We start from the raw sequence: 17,131 nt of genomic DNA, 5'->3' as shown, positions 1-17,131 counted from the left end.
ATGCCTGAAAGGTAAATGGTCTGCACTTATATAGCACCTTGTAAATTTTTATATTGTTTCTAAGAACTTTACAACAAGTTTCTCGTTAACCCAAACAAAGTTTCTCATTTGCTGTTCACACAAGGCTCCATGTTATATATACCAAGCCAGTCCCTCCGTGTCAGCCAGGATTACTAGGATGAGATCTCTGCTCTGTGTCAGGCTGTGGGCAGAAGAGTTAGACGCCACACAGTTTCTGGAGTCAGCTGTCTCATGCAGGGAGACTGCATAATGAGTCCCACTGTGCATTTTCCTCTTTAACACTTAAAACTGGCTCCGAAGCCTGGTGATGCTCTATCGTGAACTTCTTTATTTTTAAACAAGAAGTGCGCAGCAAAATTTGAAGAGAAGCATAACACGTTCACTTAACCTCTGAAGGAGTGGAAGGAGCTGAAAGCGGTCTGTGCAGGGATTGCGACTGCCTCGTCTGCTCTCTGGTGCATCTGGTGCTGCACGCTCACAACTGAGTGAGCAACATGGAGCAAACTCTCACATCAGAAAATGTGCAGGTTATTGACTCCTTGGTGCATTTGGATCAAAGTTTTTCTCATCTCATTCACCGAGAATGACCCAAGTTAAAGTTAGGCCAGAACTTTGTCTATCTCTGCTAGGGCTGGGCGATATTTTACCGTTCACGATAAACCGTCAAAAAAATTCCCCATGATAAGAATTTCGCATCTCGCAGTAAAAACAATAAATTCCCGTTGATGACGTTTTTGTGTAAATCTGATTTATGGAAGGAAGGAAGGAAGGAAGGAAGGAAGGAAGGAAGGAAGGAAGGAAGGAAGGAAGGAAGGAAGGAAGGAAGGAAGGAAGGAAGGAAGGAAGGAAATGAGCCTGAAAGAAAGAAAGAAAGAAAGAAAGAAAGAAAGAAAGAAAGAAAGAAAGAAAGAAAGAAAGAAATGAGAAAGAAAGAAAGAAAGAAAGAAAGAAAGAAAGAAAGAAAGAAAGAAATGAGCAAGAAAGAAAGAAAGAAAGAAAGAAAGAAATGAGCCAGAAAGAAAGAAAGAAAGAAAGAAAGAAAGAAAGAAAGAAAGAAAGAAAGAAAGAAAGAAAGAAAGAAAGAAAGAAAGAAAGAAAGAAAGAAAGAAAGAAAGAAATGAGCAAGAAAGAAAGAAAGAAATGAGCCAGAAAGAAAGAAAGAAAGAAAGAAAGAAATGAGCAAGAAAGAAAGAAAGAAATGAGCAAGAAAGAAAGAAAGAAAGAAAGAAAGAAAGAAAGAAAGAAATGAGCAAGAAAAGAAAGAAAGAAAGAAAGAAATGAGCAAGAAAGAAAGAAAGAAAGAAAGAAAGAAAGAAAGAAAGAAAGAAAGAAAGAAAGAAATGAGCAAGAAAGAAAGAAAGAAAGAAAGAAAGAAAGAAAGAAAGAAAGAAAGAAAGAAAGAAAGAAAGAAAGAAAGAAAGAAAGAAAGAAAGAAAGAAAGAAAGAAAGAAAGAAAGATTTATAGTTACAAAGGTGGAGTTGAATTGGTATTTTTTTTATCGTCATTTTTATTGTTATCGGGATAAATGCCAGAAATTATCGTGATACATTTTTTAGTCCATACCGCCCATCACTAATCTCTGCTGACAATCTCTGTTGTCATGATGTCACATGCAATGCGCGAGCCTAGAAGCTGTATGCACGCGTGTTACATAGTGTTTCAGCGGCTGCAGTTCGTATACAGACAAATTCTTGTAGACTCTGGCGTTCTCATCTCATTCACCGAGAATGAAACCAAGTTAAAGTTATCCCAGAACTTTGTCTATCTCTGCTAGGGCTGGGCGATATTTTACCGTTCACGATAAACCGTCAAAGAAATTCCCCACGATAAGAATTTGTCATCTCGCGGTAAAAACGATAAATTCCCGTTGATGATGTTTTTGTGTAAAGCTGATTTATGGTTCTGCGTTAATTCCACACACAACGTACGTGAAGGAAGGAAGGAAGGAAGGAAGGAAGGAAGGAAAGGAAGGAAGGAAGGAAGGAAGGAAGGAAGGAAGGAAGGAAGGAAGGAAGGAAGGAAGGAAGGAAGGAAGGAAGGAAGGAAGGAAGGAAGGAAATGAGCCTGAAAGAAAGAAAGAAAGAAAGAAAGAAAGAAAGAAATGAGCAAGAAAGAAAGAAAGAAATGAGAAAGAAAGAAAGAAAGAAAGAAATGAGCAAGAAAGAAAGAAAGAAAGAAAGAAAGAAATGAGCAAGAAAGAAAGAAAGAAAGAAAGAAATGAGCAAGAAAGAAAGAAAGAAAGAAAGAAATGAGCAAGAAAAGAAAGAAAGAAAGAAAGAAAGAAAGAAAGAAAGAAAGAAAGAAAGAAAGAAAGAAAGAAAGAAAGAAATGAGCAAGAAAAGAAAGAAAGAAAGAAATGAGCAAGAAAGAAAGAAAGAAAGAAAGAAATGAGCAAGAAAGAAAGAAAGAAAGAAAGAAATGAGCAAGAAAGAAAGAAAGAAAGAAATGAGCAAGAAAAGAAAGAAAGAAAGAAAGAAAGAAAGAAAGAAAGAAAGAAAGAAAGAAAGAAAGAAAGAAAGAAAGAAAGAAAGAAAGAAAGAAAGAAAGAAAGAAAGATGAGATAGATTTATAGTTACAAAGGTGGAGTTGAATTGGTATTTTTTTATCGTCATTTTTATCGTTATCGGGATAAATGCCAGAAATTATTGTGATACATTTTTTAGTCCATACCGCCCATCACTAATCTCTGCTGACAATCTCTGTTGTCATGATGTCACATGCAATGCGCGAGCCTAGAAGCTGTATGCACGTGTAACATAGTGTTTCAGCGGCTGCAGTTCGTACAGACAAAGTCTTGTAGACTCTGGCGTGTGGCAGCCAGTCCATTAGGTGTTGCAGGACACCGATCAACTTTTAACTCCCTACTCTGCCCGTCCAATCCCCTAAATCCTTCGAGTGCTTTGTGCTATTGGTCATGGCAGTTGAGGGTAAAAATACGGTAGCTAAAGCCGAGGTAACGTAGCACCTCATATCCCCGCGTGAAGCAGGCATGGGTGATTTATTATTATCTAGCAATGAATTTTACTAGAGCTGGGAATTGAGGGCAAGGTCAGTGGATCAAATGGGATTTGTGCTTAGTAAAATGTCAGTCTGATGGAGAATTTGAGCCCAATCCTTTGGCATGAGGGCAGAAGTGTGCACACGCCACGGGAGCACAGAAGAGCTCACCTTCATTTAATACAAACAGGTACACATGCTAGTATTAGGTGGATTATAGTCTGATGTGGGCTTTCCAATGAACACGCTGCAATTGCACAAGGACCTGAATTAATTTCAGTGACTGCACTAAACCCAGTTTTTTTTTTAGTATTTGCATCTGCACAAGTTTCTGTGTCCTTGATTGCCTAATCTCCATTTTAAATGGCATTTGGATAAGGACAGTACTCGAGTTGTAAAAAGAAATCAGGGGGGATGGTGGATTTTATCATATGGGGACAGATAATTTGTGCTGATTACAAATAATGTAATATATTACAAATAATAGCACTGACCAAAACACCTGCAGAAATACTGCAGGAATGACATAGCAGCAGTTAAATGCAGCCTTCTGTAAGCTTTAAATATCCACTGGGCTTACATCAAATACATCAAAACACAATTAAAAAACAGTTTTCTGAACTTATCAATATGACTCTGTCCTTCACAGGATAAGTAAAATGGATCACTGCAAAAACTCAAAATCTTAACAAGAATATTTGTCTTATTTCTAGTTAAAACGTCTCATTTCAGTAAAAAAAAATCTCATTACACTTAAAACAAGACTCATCGCTGGAAAAAAAACAATTTTCACCTGTTTCAAGTAGATTTTCACTTGAAATAAGTAGAAAAAATCTGCCAGTGGAACAATATTTTTTTACTTGTAATAAGAAGATAAATGTTGTCCCACTGGCAGATTTTTCTACTTATTTCAAGTGAAAATTTACTTGAAACAGGTGAAAATAGTCAAATAAGTTATTTTTCTGGTGTTATTTTTCTGGTGATGACTCTAAATGTTGTAATATCAGTAAAACCACATTCATTGACGAATTGACATAATGGATGGAAAGGGGGGATGGCAGTTTTACAGGGGGGATGATTTGGACCGTTTTTATTTCAGGGGGGGTGCCATCCCTCCTCATCCCCCCTCAACTCGAGTACTGGCTAAGGACATCAGGATAAGTGCTTCACACTGAGTTACAGAAATAAAATTTAACATTAAAATGATAAAAACTACCTCTCTGCTGACGACAACACCTGCTTTCAAAAGGTCAGTTCTTCCTTAATTCTCCTCTTACCTCATACTCCACATACTCCTCCTCTTCCACTTCATAAGAAACTGTCTGGATCTTGACGTGCTCGCCGTCCTCCAGCAGCTTGCTCTGAGGATCCTCCGTGCTGGGCGTGTCCGCCCCCGCCGGGCTGGACACGTCCTTCGCCTTCTTCTCCGTGAAGGTGGTCTCGCAGCACTCGCTTTTGTATTCCTTAGCCTTGATGCTGCCGCTGTCCTCCTTGTACAAGATGAAGTTGGGCCTGTAGAAGGCCTCCACTGCCAGATGCAGCGAGGTGGCATCCAGAAACTGCTGAGTCTTCACCTTCCCGTTGGCACTGTAACCTCCTCCGCTCACTATGTTGCCGTTATTATTCACTTTTCCGACTTCTCCCACACTCTCACCTCCTCCGCCGCCCCCGGCAAAATAATTTATAATGTTTTCCTGGTACTGGTTGTTGGGGAACTCTCCCCCATAACCGTTGACCATGTGCTTGCTGTTCTTGTCCAGCAGCGGGTTCTGGAGCTCGCTCAGATTCTCCATTGCGACGGAGTTCAAAAGGTTGAGAGGAAAGAGCTTCTTCTCGGTGGCAGCGCGGAGATGGAAGAGTGGCGGGCGACACAGGCTCCTCAGTGGCGGGCGTTTATGGCAGTAATGGAGTTAATGGCATTAAGCGCTCAGAGATCTGCAGAGGAAGCAAACACAAACAGGGGAATGAGAGATTTTAGCTTCGACAGACGACGTGGAGGAATCTTATTTGACATCGGCAGACAGGAAACAGTTGCATCCAACATGTGCTCACATCAGATCAAAGTTAAGCTGTCTTTCCCTGAGCTGCAACATCTTTTACAGCCTTCGGCTTGTAGGGAACTGCCCCCTGCAGATGAATCCATTAAGTTTAATTTGCCTCCTCGCTCTAGACACATAAAGCGAGGTTCACATACACAGTCATATCGGAACGGTTAAAGCATTACATCATAGCATTTCCATCTACTAAAAACGTCTTGGCTCACTATCCCTCAGCGTGTATATGGGCTTTTTTGTGGGCTTAATTTGATTGTTATCATCTTATTAGGTGTCACCAGCCTTACTATCTGATATGCATCAGTTGAGGCGTTCTAAACCTTTAAAGCCCAGAGAGCTTTCACATCTGCATTAATCTTCATGCTTTTATACATTTTCCATACCCACTTCATCAACTTACACGAGTCTGGACTCTGGAAGGCATCCGCCCTCCAACTAATATGTTTATTTCCTTCTACCTATTTCCACACTGTGAAAAATAATCTAAATTTTTACTGCTTCTCAGTTGTAAACTTTAATCTCCTCTGTGATTAATCTGTTTTATTTTTGTGCAGAAATGCCAAAAGCAGATTATTTCTCTGCTTCCTGACTCCAATGCTGCAGGAGGAGCTGCTTCACTTCTGCAAATGCTTGATAGTAATGAACTTCCAAATGAAGACAACAAGATCAGACATGATGCACACTGGCATTCTGGTGATGGGTTAAGGAAAAGAAATAGTTGGCTCAGAGGCTGATAAACTGCAGACTCGAAAGAAACAAGCCCGAGCAGGTTTTCTGATTGTCAGTGTCCTTGATTACTTTTGCTGAAAACAAGGCCTCATGGTTCATACTAAAAAAGCGCATGGTTGATTTATTTGATTTACCTCTGCATTCCGTCTTATTAACTATTAAACATTTAAAAAGTCTTGGAGGGGTCGCTGCAGCGGATCATAATCCACACATGGATTTGGCCTGGTTTTTTGCCAAATGCTCTTCTTCCCACAACCAGAGGTGGACAGAGTACTCGACCCCAGTACTTGAGTAAGAGTACAAATACTACTGGTCAAAATTTACTCCGTTACAAGTAAAAGTAGCTCAGTCAAAATATTACTCGAGTAAGAGTAGAAAAGTACTTGCTTTTAAAGGTACTTAAGTATCCAAAAGTAAATGCTTTTAAATTTACTTTAAGTAAAAGTAAGAGTAAGAGTAAGAGTAAATTTCTTATTTTCCACATCAGTAAATTACTATATTTTTTCTAAATTAATTTAAAGATCTTTTAACTCTTGTTTCTGAGAATTCGATGTTGAGTTGTTGAAAGCAGAGAGGTAGTTCTGCTTCGGCAGACACAATAAACATTTGAAAATAAATGTCTGTGGTTTGTCTGTGCCCTCGTTTTTTACTCGGTCGAACTCAAACATTGAGTTAAGATACGGCCAAGGATTTTGTGAAAGTCCCTGCTCCGAGTCCGGCTCATTATCAGACTCAGACGACTCAGCGGATTGTCTTTCTTCTCCTGACGCAGGCGTAGCCATTGTTGCGGCTCTGTCTTGACTTGTTGCGGCTCTGTCTTGACAAACGCAGGCTACTTTGGCGGTATCGTTTTGAGGAGGCTTGACGTATTTCCGCTTTACGTACATCCCAGTGGAGAGCGTGCACTGTGATAGGTCTCCTCCTTTGACAAAAACAGCTTGTGTCCAATAGGATTTTAGGGAAGAAGAAAAAAGAGCAGACCTGAAAGTAACGAGTACTTTTCAGCCTTCCTAGAAATTTACTCGAGTAAAAGTAAAAATATTTGTCTTGGAAATGTATTCAAGTAAGAGTAATAAGTACCAAAGAAATATAATACTCAAGTAAAGAGTAACAAATCCTCTGGATATGTACTTAAGTACAGTACTCAAGTAAATTTACTCCGTTACTGTCCACCACTGACCACAACACATGCTTTTCAGACTGTGAGAGGAAACCGGAACACCTGGAGGAAGCGAGCGTGGGGAGAACATGCAAACTCCGCACAGAAAGACTCTTGCCAGAGCTGGGAATCAAACCAGGAACCTCCTTGCTGTGAGGCAACAGTGCTAATGTTCTGCCCCGCTCTGCAAAAATTCTTATATTCTTTGCTAAATGCCTATTAATCATCCAGTTCAAATATCATATTCTTACCAAAGCTTGTCAGGAAAAGTCATGTCAATATTTAAACTACCTATTCCTGTTCTGACATTCTGTTAAAATTTCCAATTTTGTTGTGGAATAACAAAATAAAATAAAATAAGTATATATAAAAACCTAATGGAGTAAAACCTCTGCTTTCTGAAAGCCATAAAGGACAAAACGACAACTAATATTCTAAGGAAATGTTTCTTTCCTAAACAACAATAAAGGGAAAAGCCTTGAAGCAAAATCTAAGCACAATGGCCCTCGATAAACTAATACTTTTGGAAAGTGTCAGCTTTTAAGGGCTTTTTGTAGGAATCTTTCAGTTAAGGTTTAGAAGATTTTCTCCATCTTTTATTGCTTTTAGGCTTGAAGGATCAACGGGCCACCATGAAAGCACAGGAGTGAGGATTGCCAATGATGATTAGGTTGTGAGTGCTGTGAGAGACAACAGAAAAACCGAGGTGAAACTTGCAGAAGAAGTGAATGTGAGGACTCGCCATGCAGTCTGCAGGTTTTCCAGATTTTCTGCCAATGCACCAGTGTTGCTCCATGACGAAACAGCCTTGCATAAATCTAGAGTCAGTGCTGCCACAGACACGACAGACGAGCTTCAGGTTGTGTTTCACGTCCAACGTTGGCTCTGATTGTTCTGAAGTGACATACTTTTGCTATACTATGAGACAGAAAGAGTATTTTTCTAAGGTTTTACGTTCCTTTTCTTTAGTTTGACATAGTTATAAAAGTAGTAAATATAAATTAAATCTCCTGGGGTACTGACGGTCTTGCACGATGCTCCATTTCACCATTTCAATTAAAAAATGTCATAAAAATGACACATTGATCCTAATTAAAATGTCAAGAAGAGTGTTTAAGTTTTACTTAATGCCGTTTAGAAAATTCTGCTCATCTAATCATTTACAGAAACTCTGATCGAGGATGCACAAAGTTTGTAGTGTCACCATTTTCTGTAATTATTCATTCTTCCATCCTCTTTTTTTCTCCGTTCAATTATTTACTGCAGCATAATAATAATCTCCTTCCTGGATTTCCTGCTGCCTTCCTTTACTTACTTCTAGTGTTGCACTTTTCTTTATTTTCCTTCCTTTAAATCCCCCCCCCCCCAAAGTAGGATCTTTATTTGCTAGACTTTTCAAGTTTTCTCCCACACTAATACAAAACAAACCCATCAGACTTCCCGAAGCTCTCTGAGCACTGGGCAGCCAGAGAAAGTTTTCCCGGGGCTTCCTTGCTGGACTTCTGGAGTCTGAATATGCTGACTCGTTCCACACCAATCTTCATCTTTGTTCATATACAGCTGCAGGGCTCGCACACTCATGCAGGACTTGAATCCGTTGAATGAAAGTATAGATTTTGCAAGAGGATGAGTGTGTGCTGAGGTTGCAACAACGTCTACTTTTGATGCTGCTGTTCTTCAGGGGCTGAATGTTCTCTGACTCAGTCTCAAGCCCTGTGGTGGCATCTACTTTGCTGGAGTGTCATCAAATATTGCACGGCTGACAAGTGCTGAGATGACCTTTTTTTTTTCATTAGTAAAAAAGTTACAAATTCCCTGGTAGGCATTATGTATTTCTAAGTATTTGCATTGTTGTATATTAACTTCTCTGTGTTTTTAAAATTGGAAAGCAATCAAAAGAGTTGATAGTTAAATTATAAAGCCCACAAATAGCATTTGAGCATCAATAAATAACCCCCGCATGAATAGATAAGTACTGCTGTGATTCATCACATGCTTGCGTTCCTGCAACTAAAATCCAGCTTCTGTTTGCTTCCGTCACCGTTTAAATTTGGTACAGAGAAAATAATTCCGTCTCAAATTGGTTCACGAATAGAAAGTGCGATGTTAGTCATCCAGAAAAGGGGTTCAAAAGCAAAATCTGAATGATCAAACAAACATTGAAAATATTTCCATTTGAAGTTTCTTTTCTGGTGTGTGTCAGAAACTTTCATGTGCCAGCAGACGAGATGCGGAGCTTCAGTGCACAGCCATTTTCAGATCTCTTCCAAGATGTTCAATTGTTTTTTTTGTTTTTGGTCCAGACTCAGGTCACACCAGGACTTTTACAGCTCTTTCACAGATCCATTCCTGCGTCTCCAAGGTAGCACATTTCAAAGTCCTTCCTCTCTGGGCTTATTTCTGACATCTCTCCTCACATATTAAATACCTTATTTTTTAAGAGGAACCTATCTCAGTACCACAAAGTACATTTAAAAACTTTGCATCAAGTAAAAAAAAATGAAGTAAACCTATTATGAGATGGTAAATGAAGATGGAACACAGGAAGAAGAAAATGTGTGAGTTCATGTGAGAAAAAAGTCCAAACAGTCCAAACCATTCAATGATTTCATCATTTAATGGACCAAGAATGATTTACTATTCAGTACGTTTTTAGAGAGGTTTTTAAAGAGAAATGTTTAGACAGACTTTCAAAGTGACCTTTTCCATTCAGACACCAGCGCCATTAACGATAAACCTGTATTTTACTTGATGGCACTAAATGTATTTATTCCTTTCATATTCATGTAAAAAGACAGCACTATATTTATAATCTGTAAATCTGCATCACTTCAGGTATTATTAGGGCCTGAGCACTTACAGTGCAAAGGCCCTATTGTATCTGTTTTTCTTTCTTTCTTCTAACGAAAGAAGGGCATTTTTGCCCCCCTAAACGTGCCCCAAAAGTCACCAAATTTTGCAGGCAAGCCAGGCCTGGCGAAAAATTGGATATTTAATGGTTTGCATTAATGGGCGTGGCAAAATGGCTCAACAGCGCCCCCTAGTAAACTTTGTGCCTCAAGCCCCACAATACGGTTTGACGTACATGCACGAAAATCGGTACACACCTGTATCATGTCGTAACTTAAGGAAAAGTCTCTTGGCCATGGCCGAAACCGAACAGGAAGTCGGCCATTTTGAACATTTTGAATTAATTGTGTCATTTTGGCGAAATTTATGCCATTTCTTCAGCCGCTTCAGAGCCCGAACCGTAACGTGCACCCAGGTGTGTTATGCATCAAAATGTGCGTCTCCATCCTGCGACAACGCGCATTGCTTTTTCTCAGTCAAAAGTGTTACCGTGTCGACGCTAGACGCCAAAAAGCGCGCCCCCCCTTCATCTGATTGGTCCATATTTGATAGTTCACCAAAAGTCACCAAATTTTGCATGCAAGCCAGGCCTGGCGATAAATTTGATATTTCATGGTTTACATGAATGGGCGTGGCCTAACGGCTCAACAGCGCCCCCTAGAAAACTTTTCTCGCCATAACTTTTGAATGGTTTGACATAAAGACTCGTGGGTGGTGTCATCGGACTCTGTATTGAGTACTTGACCTTCATTGGCCTGAATCAGCCCTGCCCCTTCTTCTGATTGGTCAATATGTGATACTTCCGATTTTATGCAATAACTTTTGAATGATTTGACATAAAGACTTGTGGGTGGTGTCATCGACATGGTTTTGAGTCCTTGACCATAATTGGTGCAAATTAGCCCCGCCCCTTCTTCTGATTGGTCGAGATTTAATAGTTCCTATTTTCTGCCATGACTTTTGAATGGTTTGACATAGAAAGTCGTGGGTGGTGTCATTTCTGATATGCTTATGGGGGGCGGTGGCCAAGAGTGCGAGGGCCAGTTCATCGCTACTTGCAGCTTTTTATTATTTTATTATATTCTTATCTGAATCAAGAACATTTTGTCTGTTTGCTAGCTCAGTTAAGCTCTGTCACAAAACGGTCAATTTTATTCCTTGATAGCAGGCTTTTACTTGTGGAACTTAGCAGCTGGTTGCCAAATCTGCACTCTTGTCCTTTAAAAATGTGTTTACTCTACTTGGAGCTGTGGTTTGTTCAGGTGGGTGATTAGAAATGATTTCGACTTGTCTTTCTGTCCCTGTCGCCAACAAAAAATAAATAATGATCCCCTCAGAATAATGCCACAAGTCCCATGTTTTATTGTAAGAATAGTACTGACAAAGTTATTGCTCAGTACCTGCTGTTTGTCATCCCATGTTTGGAAAATGTGGACACACATTTCAATCATTTTCTTTCTTTACACAAGTCACTGTGGCCCCCGTTTGACATCGCCATGGATCCTTTATTGAGGAATGGCTTCTCTTTAGCTTCTCCATCATTAAGGAGTCAGCATCTCAGCATCACAGGGCCCACAATTTATCGCAACATCTTTAAGTTGGTGGTCCTTCAGAAACACAAATATATACTTCCAAACACATTTTTTAACCTATATCCTTTAACAAAGTGTCTCTTTACACGTGTAAATGAGATATATTCTTCTTGTCTTCTTGTCTTGTACTATTTTATAAATCCTGTTAAAATATCTAGAAGGGCTGTCAATCAGACAAATATCCTCGCTACAAATGGTTGTTGTTATAATATTATAGGTTGATAATATTTCCTGAAAGTCTAGAGAAGGCAGTATTTGGTCCAACAAGCAATAACTGATGTTGATCTGAGTCATTCTAATAAAGAATAATGTTCAATTAAACATCCCCTGTTTGTAAGAAGCTTTCAATAAACATATTTACAGCCTGGTTCCAAAAACTGCTATGGTTTCTATTGTTTGATTCAACATCCATGACAACTCTGAGGGGGGGTTCATTGTTTTGTACCACATCAGCTGAATTTATATATAGCAAAAACTCCTCTTCTTATATAAGCCCCATCCTTTGTATTGCCAGTCAGCTCAGCCAAAGCCAGCCATCATCATGTCCTTATTATTAAATCATCATCATATACAATTAAGGAAGTAATCTGCAGTTTATATTAACCTAGCATTAGATTTTGCCACCGAAACAACATCTGAAATTGGATAATCTGTTGTAAACGTCTGCGGGCAGCTCTTCAGCTCCTCTGTCGTGGGTCAGCTGAAGTAGCTGGTAGCCACAGATAACTTTGATTGACATATGGTGGACATGTTCCCATAAACTACAAGGGCAAGATGGCTGTGTGCTGCATCAGGAAAAAGTAAATATTCTTTTTTTTTGTATTTTACAGTATGTGGAAAAAAAAAGAGGCTTCAAAAACCGCTCTTCGGAAACCAATGGGTCACGTGACTGATGCTTGTGAATTGTATTTTACAGTCTATTAGAGCTGCATCGTTTCTAGTTCTTCCACACTACAGGTTGGCCCAACGTAGGGATGGGCGGTATGGACTAAAAAATGTATCACGATAATTTCTGGCATTTATCCTGATAACGATAAAAATGACGATAAAAAAAATACCAATTCAACTCCACCTTTTTAACTATATCTATATTCTTCTTTCTCTTTCTTTCTTTCTTTCTTTCTTTCTTTCTTTCTTTCTTTCTTTCTTTCTTTCTTTCTTTCTTTCTTTCTTTCTTTCTTTCTTTCTTTCTTTCTTTCTTTCGGGCTCCTTTCTTTGTTTCTTTCTTCCTTCTTTCTTTCTTTCTTTCTTTCTTTCTTTCTTTCTTTCTTTCTTTCAGGCTCATATCTATTTTTCTTTCTTTCTTTCGGGCTCATCTTTCTTTCTTTCTTTCTTTCTTTCTTTCTTTCTTTCTTTCTTTCTTTCTTTCTTTCTTTCTTTCTTTCTTTCTTTCTTTCTTCAGGCTCATCTTTCTTTCTTTCTTTCTTTCTTTCTTTCTTTCTTTCTTTCTTTCTTTCTTTCTTTCTTTCTTTCAGGCTCATCTTTCTTTCAGGCTCATCTCTTTCTTTCTTTCTTTCTTTCTTTCAGGCTCATCTTTCTTTCTTTCTTTTCTTTCTTTCTTTCTTTCTTTCTTTCTTTCTTTCTTTCTTTCTTTCTTTCTTTCTTTCTTTCAGGCTCATCTTTCTTTCAGGCTCATCTCTTTCTTTCTTTCTTTCTTTCTTTTCTTTCTTTCTTTCTTTCTTTCTTTCTTTCTTTCTGTCTCATTTCCTTCCTTCCTTCCTTCCTTCCTTCCTTCCTTCCTTCCTTCCTTCCTTCCTTCCTTCCTTCCTTCCTTCCTTCCTTCCTTCACGTACGTTGTGTGTCGAATTAACGCAGAACCATAAATCAGCTTTACACAAAAACGTCATCAACGGGAATTTATCGTTTTTACCGCAAGATGACAAATTCTTATCGTGGGGAATTTCTTTGACGGTTTATCGTGAACGGTAAAATATCGCCCATTCCTAGCGCAACGGTCATATTTTTCGTGTTAACGCATTATCAACACGTTAACTCTGATAGCCCTGATACCTAGTACATGTTGTACATCTAATAAAAGCCAAATTTGAATGAATATATTTTAATAGTTGGAGATCTTTCCAACTGCAGAGAAAATTCCAAGTAGCTCAGACATATGGGCTGAGGAACCAGGCACAAAAAGTCTCATGAATGCCAGCAGAATAAGTAGTACTCTAAGTACTTTCCTGCTTCTTTCTGTAAAAGTCCAACTTTGCACAAATGCCAGAAGCAAACAGCGGATTACCTTTCATGTCATTACGTAGGGATGCTCTGAGAAATCTTCATGGTGTTGTAATGCCTACAAATATGTTGCTGCTGTGTTGTTGGTGCAGAGAGACACTTCTTTCAGCAAATGCGAATTAAAGTGTGGAAAAGCTCTTTGGTGCAAGCTGAGCAATGTGGGACACTTTGGAATCAGTGAAGATAAGTGTCATGGAAATAAAAAATATATATTTATAGATAGTTTTTTATGCTAATTTATGAGAGCATGTTTATTTAGAGGCTATTGTACGTTGTTCATTTGTGGCTGTGAGTAAATACTCAAGCGTTGGGGTGGGTGGATGTTTTTTGGTAAAAAAAGAAAGAAAGCGATCACACTTTTATGCGATTCTCTGGTTGAGTGCATTTAGGCACGCTGGCAGACAGCAGAGACTGAGAGGTATAAAGAGCTGGGAGGTTCGGCTGAAAGCGAATGAGAGCGAGCAATCCTTGTTGCAAGGAAAACAATTCAGAATGACAGAAATGGCAAGAGCAAAGGCCCGTGTGCTGCAGCTCTGCTGCTTAAGAGGCACCTAGAGGCACCCAGAGGTGTCTGATGAGGGGGTTCAAAGACTTGTGAACAACCTGTAAGCATCTCCTTTTTGATCGGGTTAGACTGAAACTGTGGCACTGCGAACAACCCAGCCCGGCTGATACATCTGTGAGCTTTCGACCCCATTAGGCTCCAGTCAGCACAGTCTATTTCCCTGTATCAGCCTGTTGCCAATCAACCTCGGACCTCCAACCCTGAAGCAGAAAAACAGGCATTATCAACAAGGCTTCGGGGCGGCGATAACGACATGCAGCAGAATACCAATGTGTCTTATCTGTCTTTCATGGTTACCCAGTGTATTCCATCCACAGCCTCTCACAGCTTGTCCTGGATACCACATGTGGAGCCCAGAACGCTACACTCGACAACAACTCCATCGTTCTGTAATCTAATTTAAGAAGCGCCCCCCCCTGCCATATCATAGTGGTAATGAGGCAACGCCACCTAATTATTGACGAACACGAATCACAGCTTATCACTTAAAATGCTAATATGTCATAGACAGCTTTTGTCATCGAACCGTGCTCCTGGCCTCGGCCCGTGAAAGTCCATGGACAGATTAAACGACAGAAAAACGACTCGGTGAGTAATGGGTTTAAAAGCGTACTGATTGATCCCTTTATGAACCATTATCTTCAAAGGAGGCTCTGTAAAATGTCATAATCCACTTGAAATTAATCTGGAGCCTATTCCTGTGTCAGCAGCCACTGCTAATAGTTCGTACACGACTACCAGAGGAGCCGATAAAACATTAAAACCCTTGACACCCTCCGCAAAAGGAGTCGCAACCTCTCTCTGGAGTCCTGTCTGCACTTGTGTCCAGCTACACTCCTACCGCTTTGCTGACTGTTTTCACACTTCGTGAGATGTTTTAAAGTGCCCCCCCCCCCTTGATGTGCAAATCCAACCATCTCTGTCACACGTGTTTGAATAATTCAGTGGGAGGGTGTCGTCAATAGCAGCCATGTAGACTTTTGCTGGAGCGGTTTGTTGTCTGGGAGAGGCTGGTTCTGAGTTCCCTTCAATGTTTATTGATCAGTCTCAGGAGCAGATGACAAGACACCAGAATTTAGATTGCGTGTTGTTGGAGGTTGGATAGTCAATAGATAAATAAATGGATAGATATGTACCTCTTAGGTGATCAGACCATCTGATGGTCTGATGCTTTATGGTTTCTAGTATCATTCACTATGTGAGGACACAATTCTACGTTTGCAGTCAAAAATGAGGAAAGGAGTGGGAAAAGAACTGCCCTCATCATGTTTTTGGTATAAACTGGTTTAATGGATGGTGAGTCATATGTGCTTTAGAGAGACATGTGAATGACCGTGTTAAAACAGAGTGGCTAAAAAAGAATGAAGAGAAAAGAGTGGCTAAGCTCCTTCCTGCATATCTATTTATTTTGCCCAAGCTACTAAATCCTTCATGAAACAATTAAAATATGCTCTTCCTGCATGCAAAGAGAAAGGAGAAAGATACATATAACCATACTGTAGCTGCAAAAACCCTTTCACTGTTCTTTTTCTTCTTGGGTTTCTTTATTTTAAATTACTTGCACAATTTGCCCAAGTGCTTTGACTAATCTATACAAAAAAAAAAAAAAAGAAAGGTGTTTGACTTGATTACTTGTATCAGAACATACATAGAGATGACAGAATACGATTTTTTCTCCAATAGTCGCAGGTGAAAACTGTGCAGAGTTCTTTATCAACAGCATCCTCCTCCTCCTCCATCAGAGTAGTCGCATTGCAATGCGACATATATGCCACTTAATATCTATGCTCCTCTTAAATGCGAACATTTAAGGACATGTAGTGAGTAAAGACAACACACTTTGTTATCAGACCATCACGATCACATTTCCCAGCTGTAAAGCAGCAGGAGATGCGCGCCGTTACACGCGAACTGCGAAGAAGAAAAGCTTTGCACGGACGGATCATTTCCCTACCTTTGAGTTCTTGTCAGTGCCGATATTCTTATGGGGATGCAAAGACTCGCTTGTGTTTGTTGTTCTTGGCTGTGCATTATGGCAGGGATGCGGTCTGCGTCGTCCACCGAAAAAGACATTTCTCAGACTTTCTCATTTTGAAGAAAAAGCCAATCATTCCAAGCGAACAGGTCTCCGCTTCAGAAATAAACAAAAACGCCTGGTAGTCAGTCTCTTCTTGGAATATAGAGGATCTCCTCGCCAGTAAACCATTTGATGACTGAATTTGTTTCGTCTTCTAAAAACTTAAAACACCCCCTGAAAGAGAGAGCGAGAGAGAGAGAGGGGGAGAGGGAGAGGCGAGTCCCGGTGCGTGGAGGTGTGGAGACGCGAATGGAGAGATGAGGACTCCAAGTGCGCGCAAGACGACGCAGGAGGAGAGAGCAGGCAGCGACTACCCCCGTCTCCCCGCATTTACTTTCATAGACTATTTCATTTTCCATCTATTCATAAGCTGGCCACAAAAGGCTACTCATCCGAGAATTGTAGAATCAATGATCATTTTGACACTCCCCGAATCAAATCAATGATCGGCCCACAGGGGCGGCTGGCACCTCGCGGCGCTCCTCCACACTGCAGACGTGAAATGAAATGAGATAGTAAAGTCCAAACAAATCTCAGTTCATTAAAGTGATACGTGAACGCAACAGTGATTGGATTGGATTGTCATCTCTCTGTGGAAGTGTTTTCAGGGCAGAGAGGAGCACTTTTCAAAGGCACTGCAGTTAAATGAACTGGACACCCAGCGAGGAGACGGAAATGCTTTTTATGAGCTTTCCTGATCTGATCAGTTTTAAATGGACACACAGTGACCGTTTTTCATTTTTCTTCCTTTTAATAAACTGGGAGCCCCAAAGGTGCCGGAGAGTGTATTGGAAGTCCCTCATAATAAACGATGACAAAAATGGCATTATTTATTATTATGACTTTTA

The 17,131-nt window shown here is 39.9% G+C and overlaps 1 protein-coding gene across 1 annotated transcript in view; it reads right to left on the bottom strand.

The window, feature by feature from the left end:
- syndig1l (synapse differentiation inducing 1-like) overlaps positions 1–16,611 on the bottom strand; it is a 67,512-nt gene extending 50,901 nt beyond the window's left edge. Inside the window, exons 1-2 of the mRNA XM_061746756.1 lie at positions 16,161–16,611; positions 4,297–4,954 (exon numbers count right to left, since the gene is read on the bottom strand). Of these exons, the coding sequence (XP_061602740.1) occupies positions 4,297–4,812 (516 nt within the window). The 5' untranslated portion in view covers positions 4,813–4,954; positions 16,161–16,611. The remainder of the gene's footprint in view (positions 1–4,296; positions 4,955–16,160) is intronic.
- Between the last annotated feature and the right edge of the window lie 520 nt (positions 16,612–17,131).

This window comes from Cololabis saira, chromosome 18, assembly GCF_033807715.1.
Source record: "Cololabis saira isolate AMF1-May2022 chromosome 18, fColSai1.1, whole genome shotgun sequence".
In the NCBI taxonomy this organism is placed as follows: Eukaryota; Metazoa; Chordata; class Actinopteri; order Beloniformes; family Belonidae; genus Cololabis; species Cololabis saira.
The sequence above is the reverse complement of the archived record's forward strand: the minus strand, read 5'-3'. Positions and strand labels throughout refer to the sequence as shown.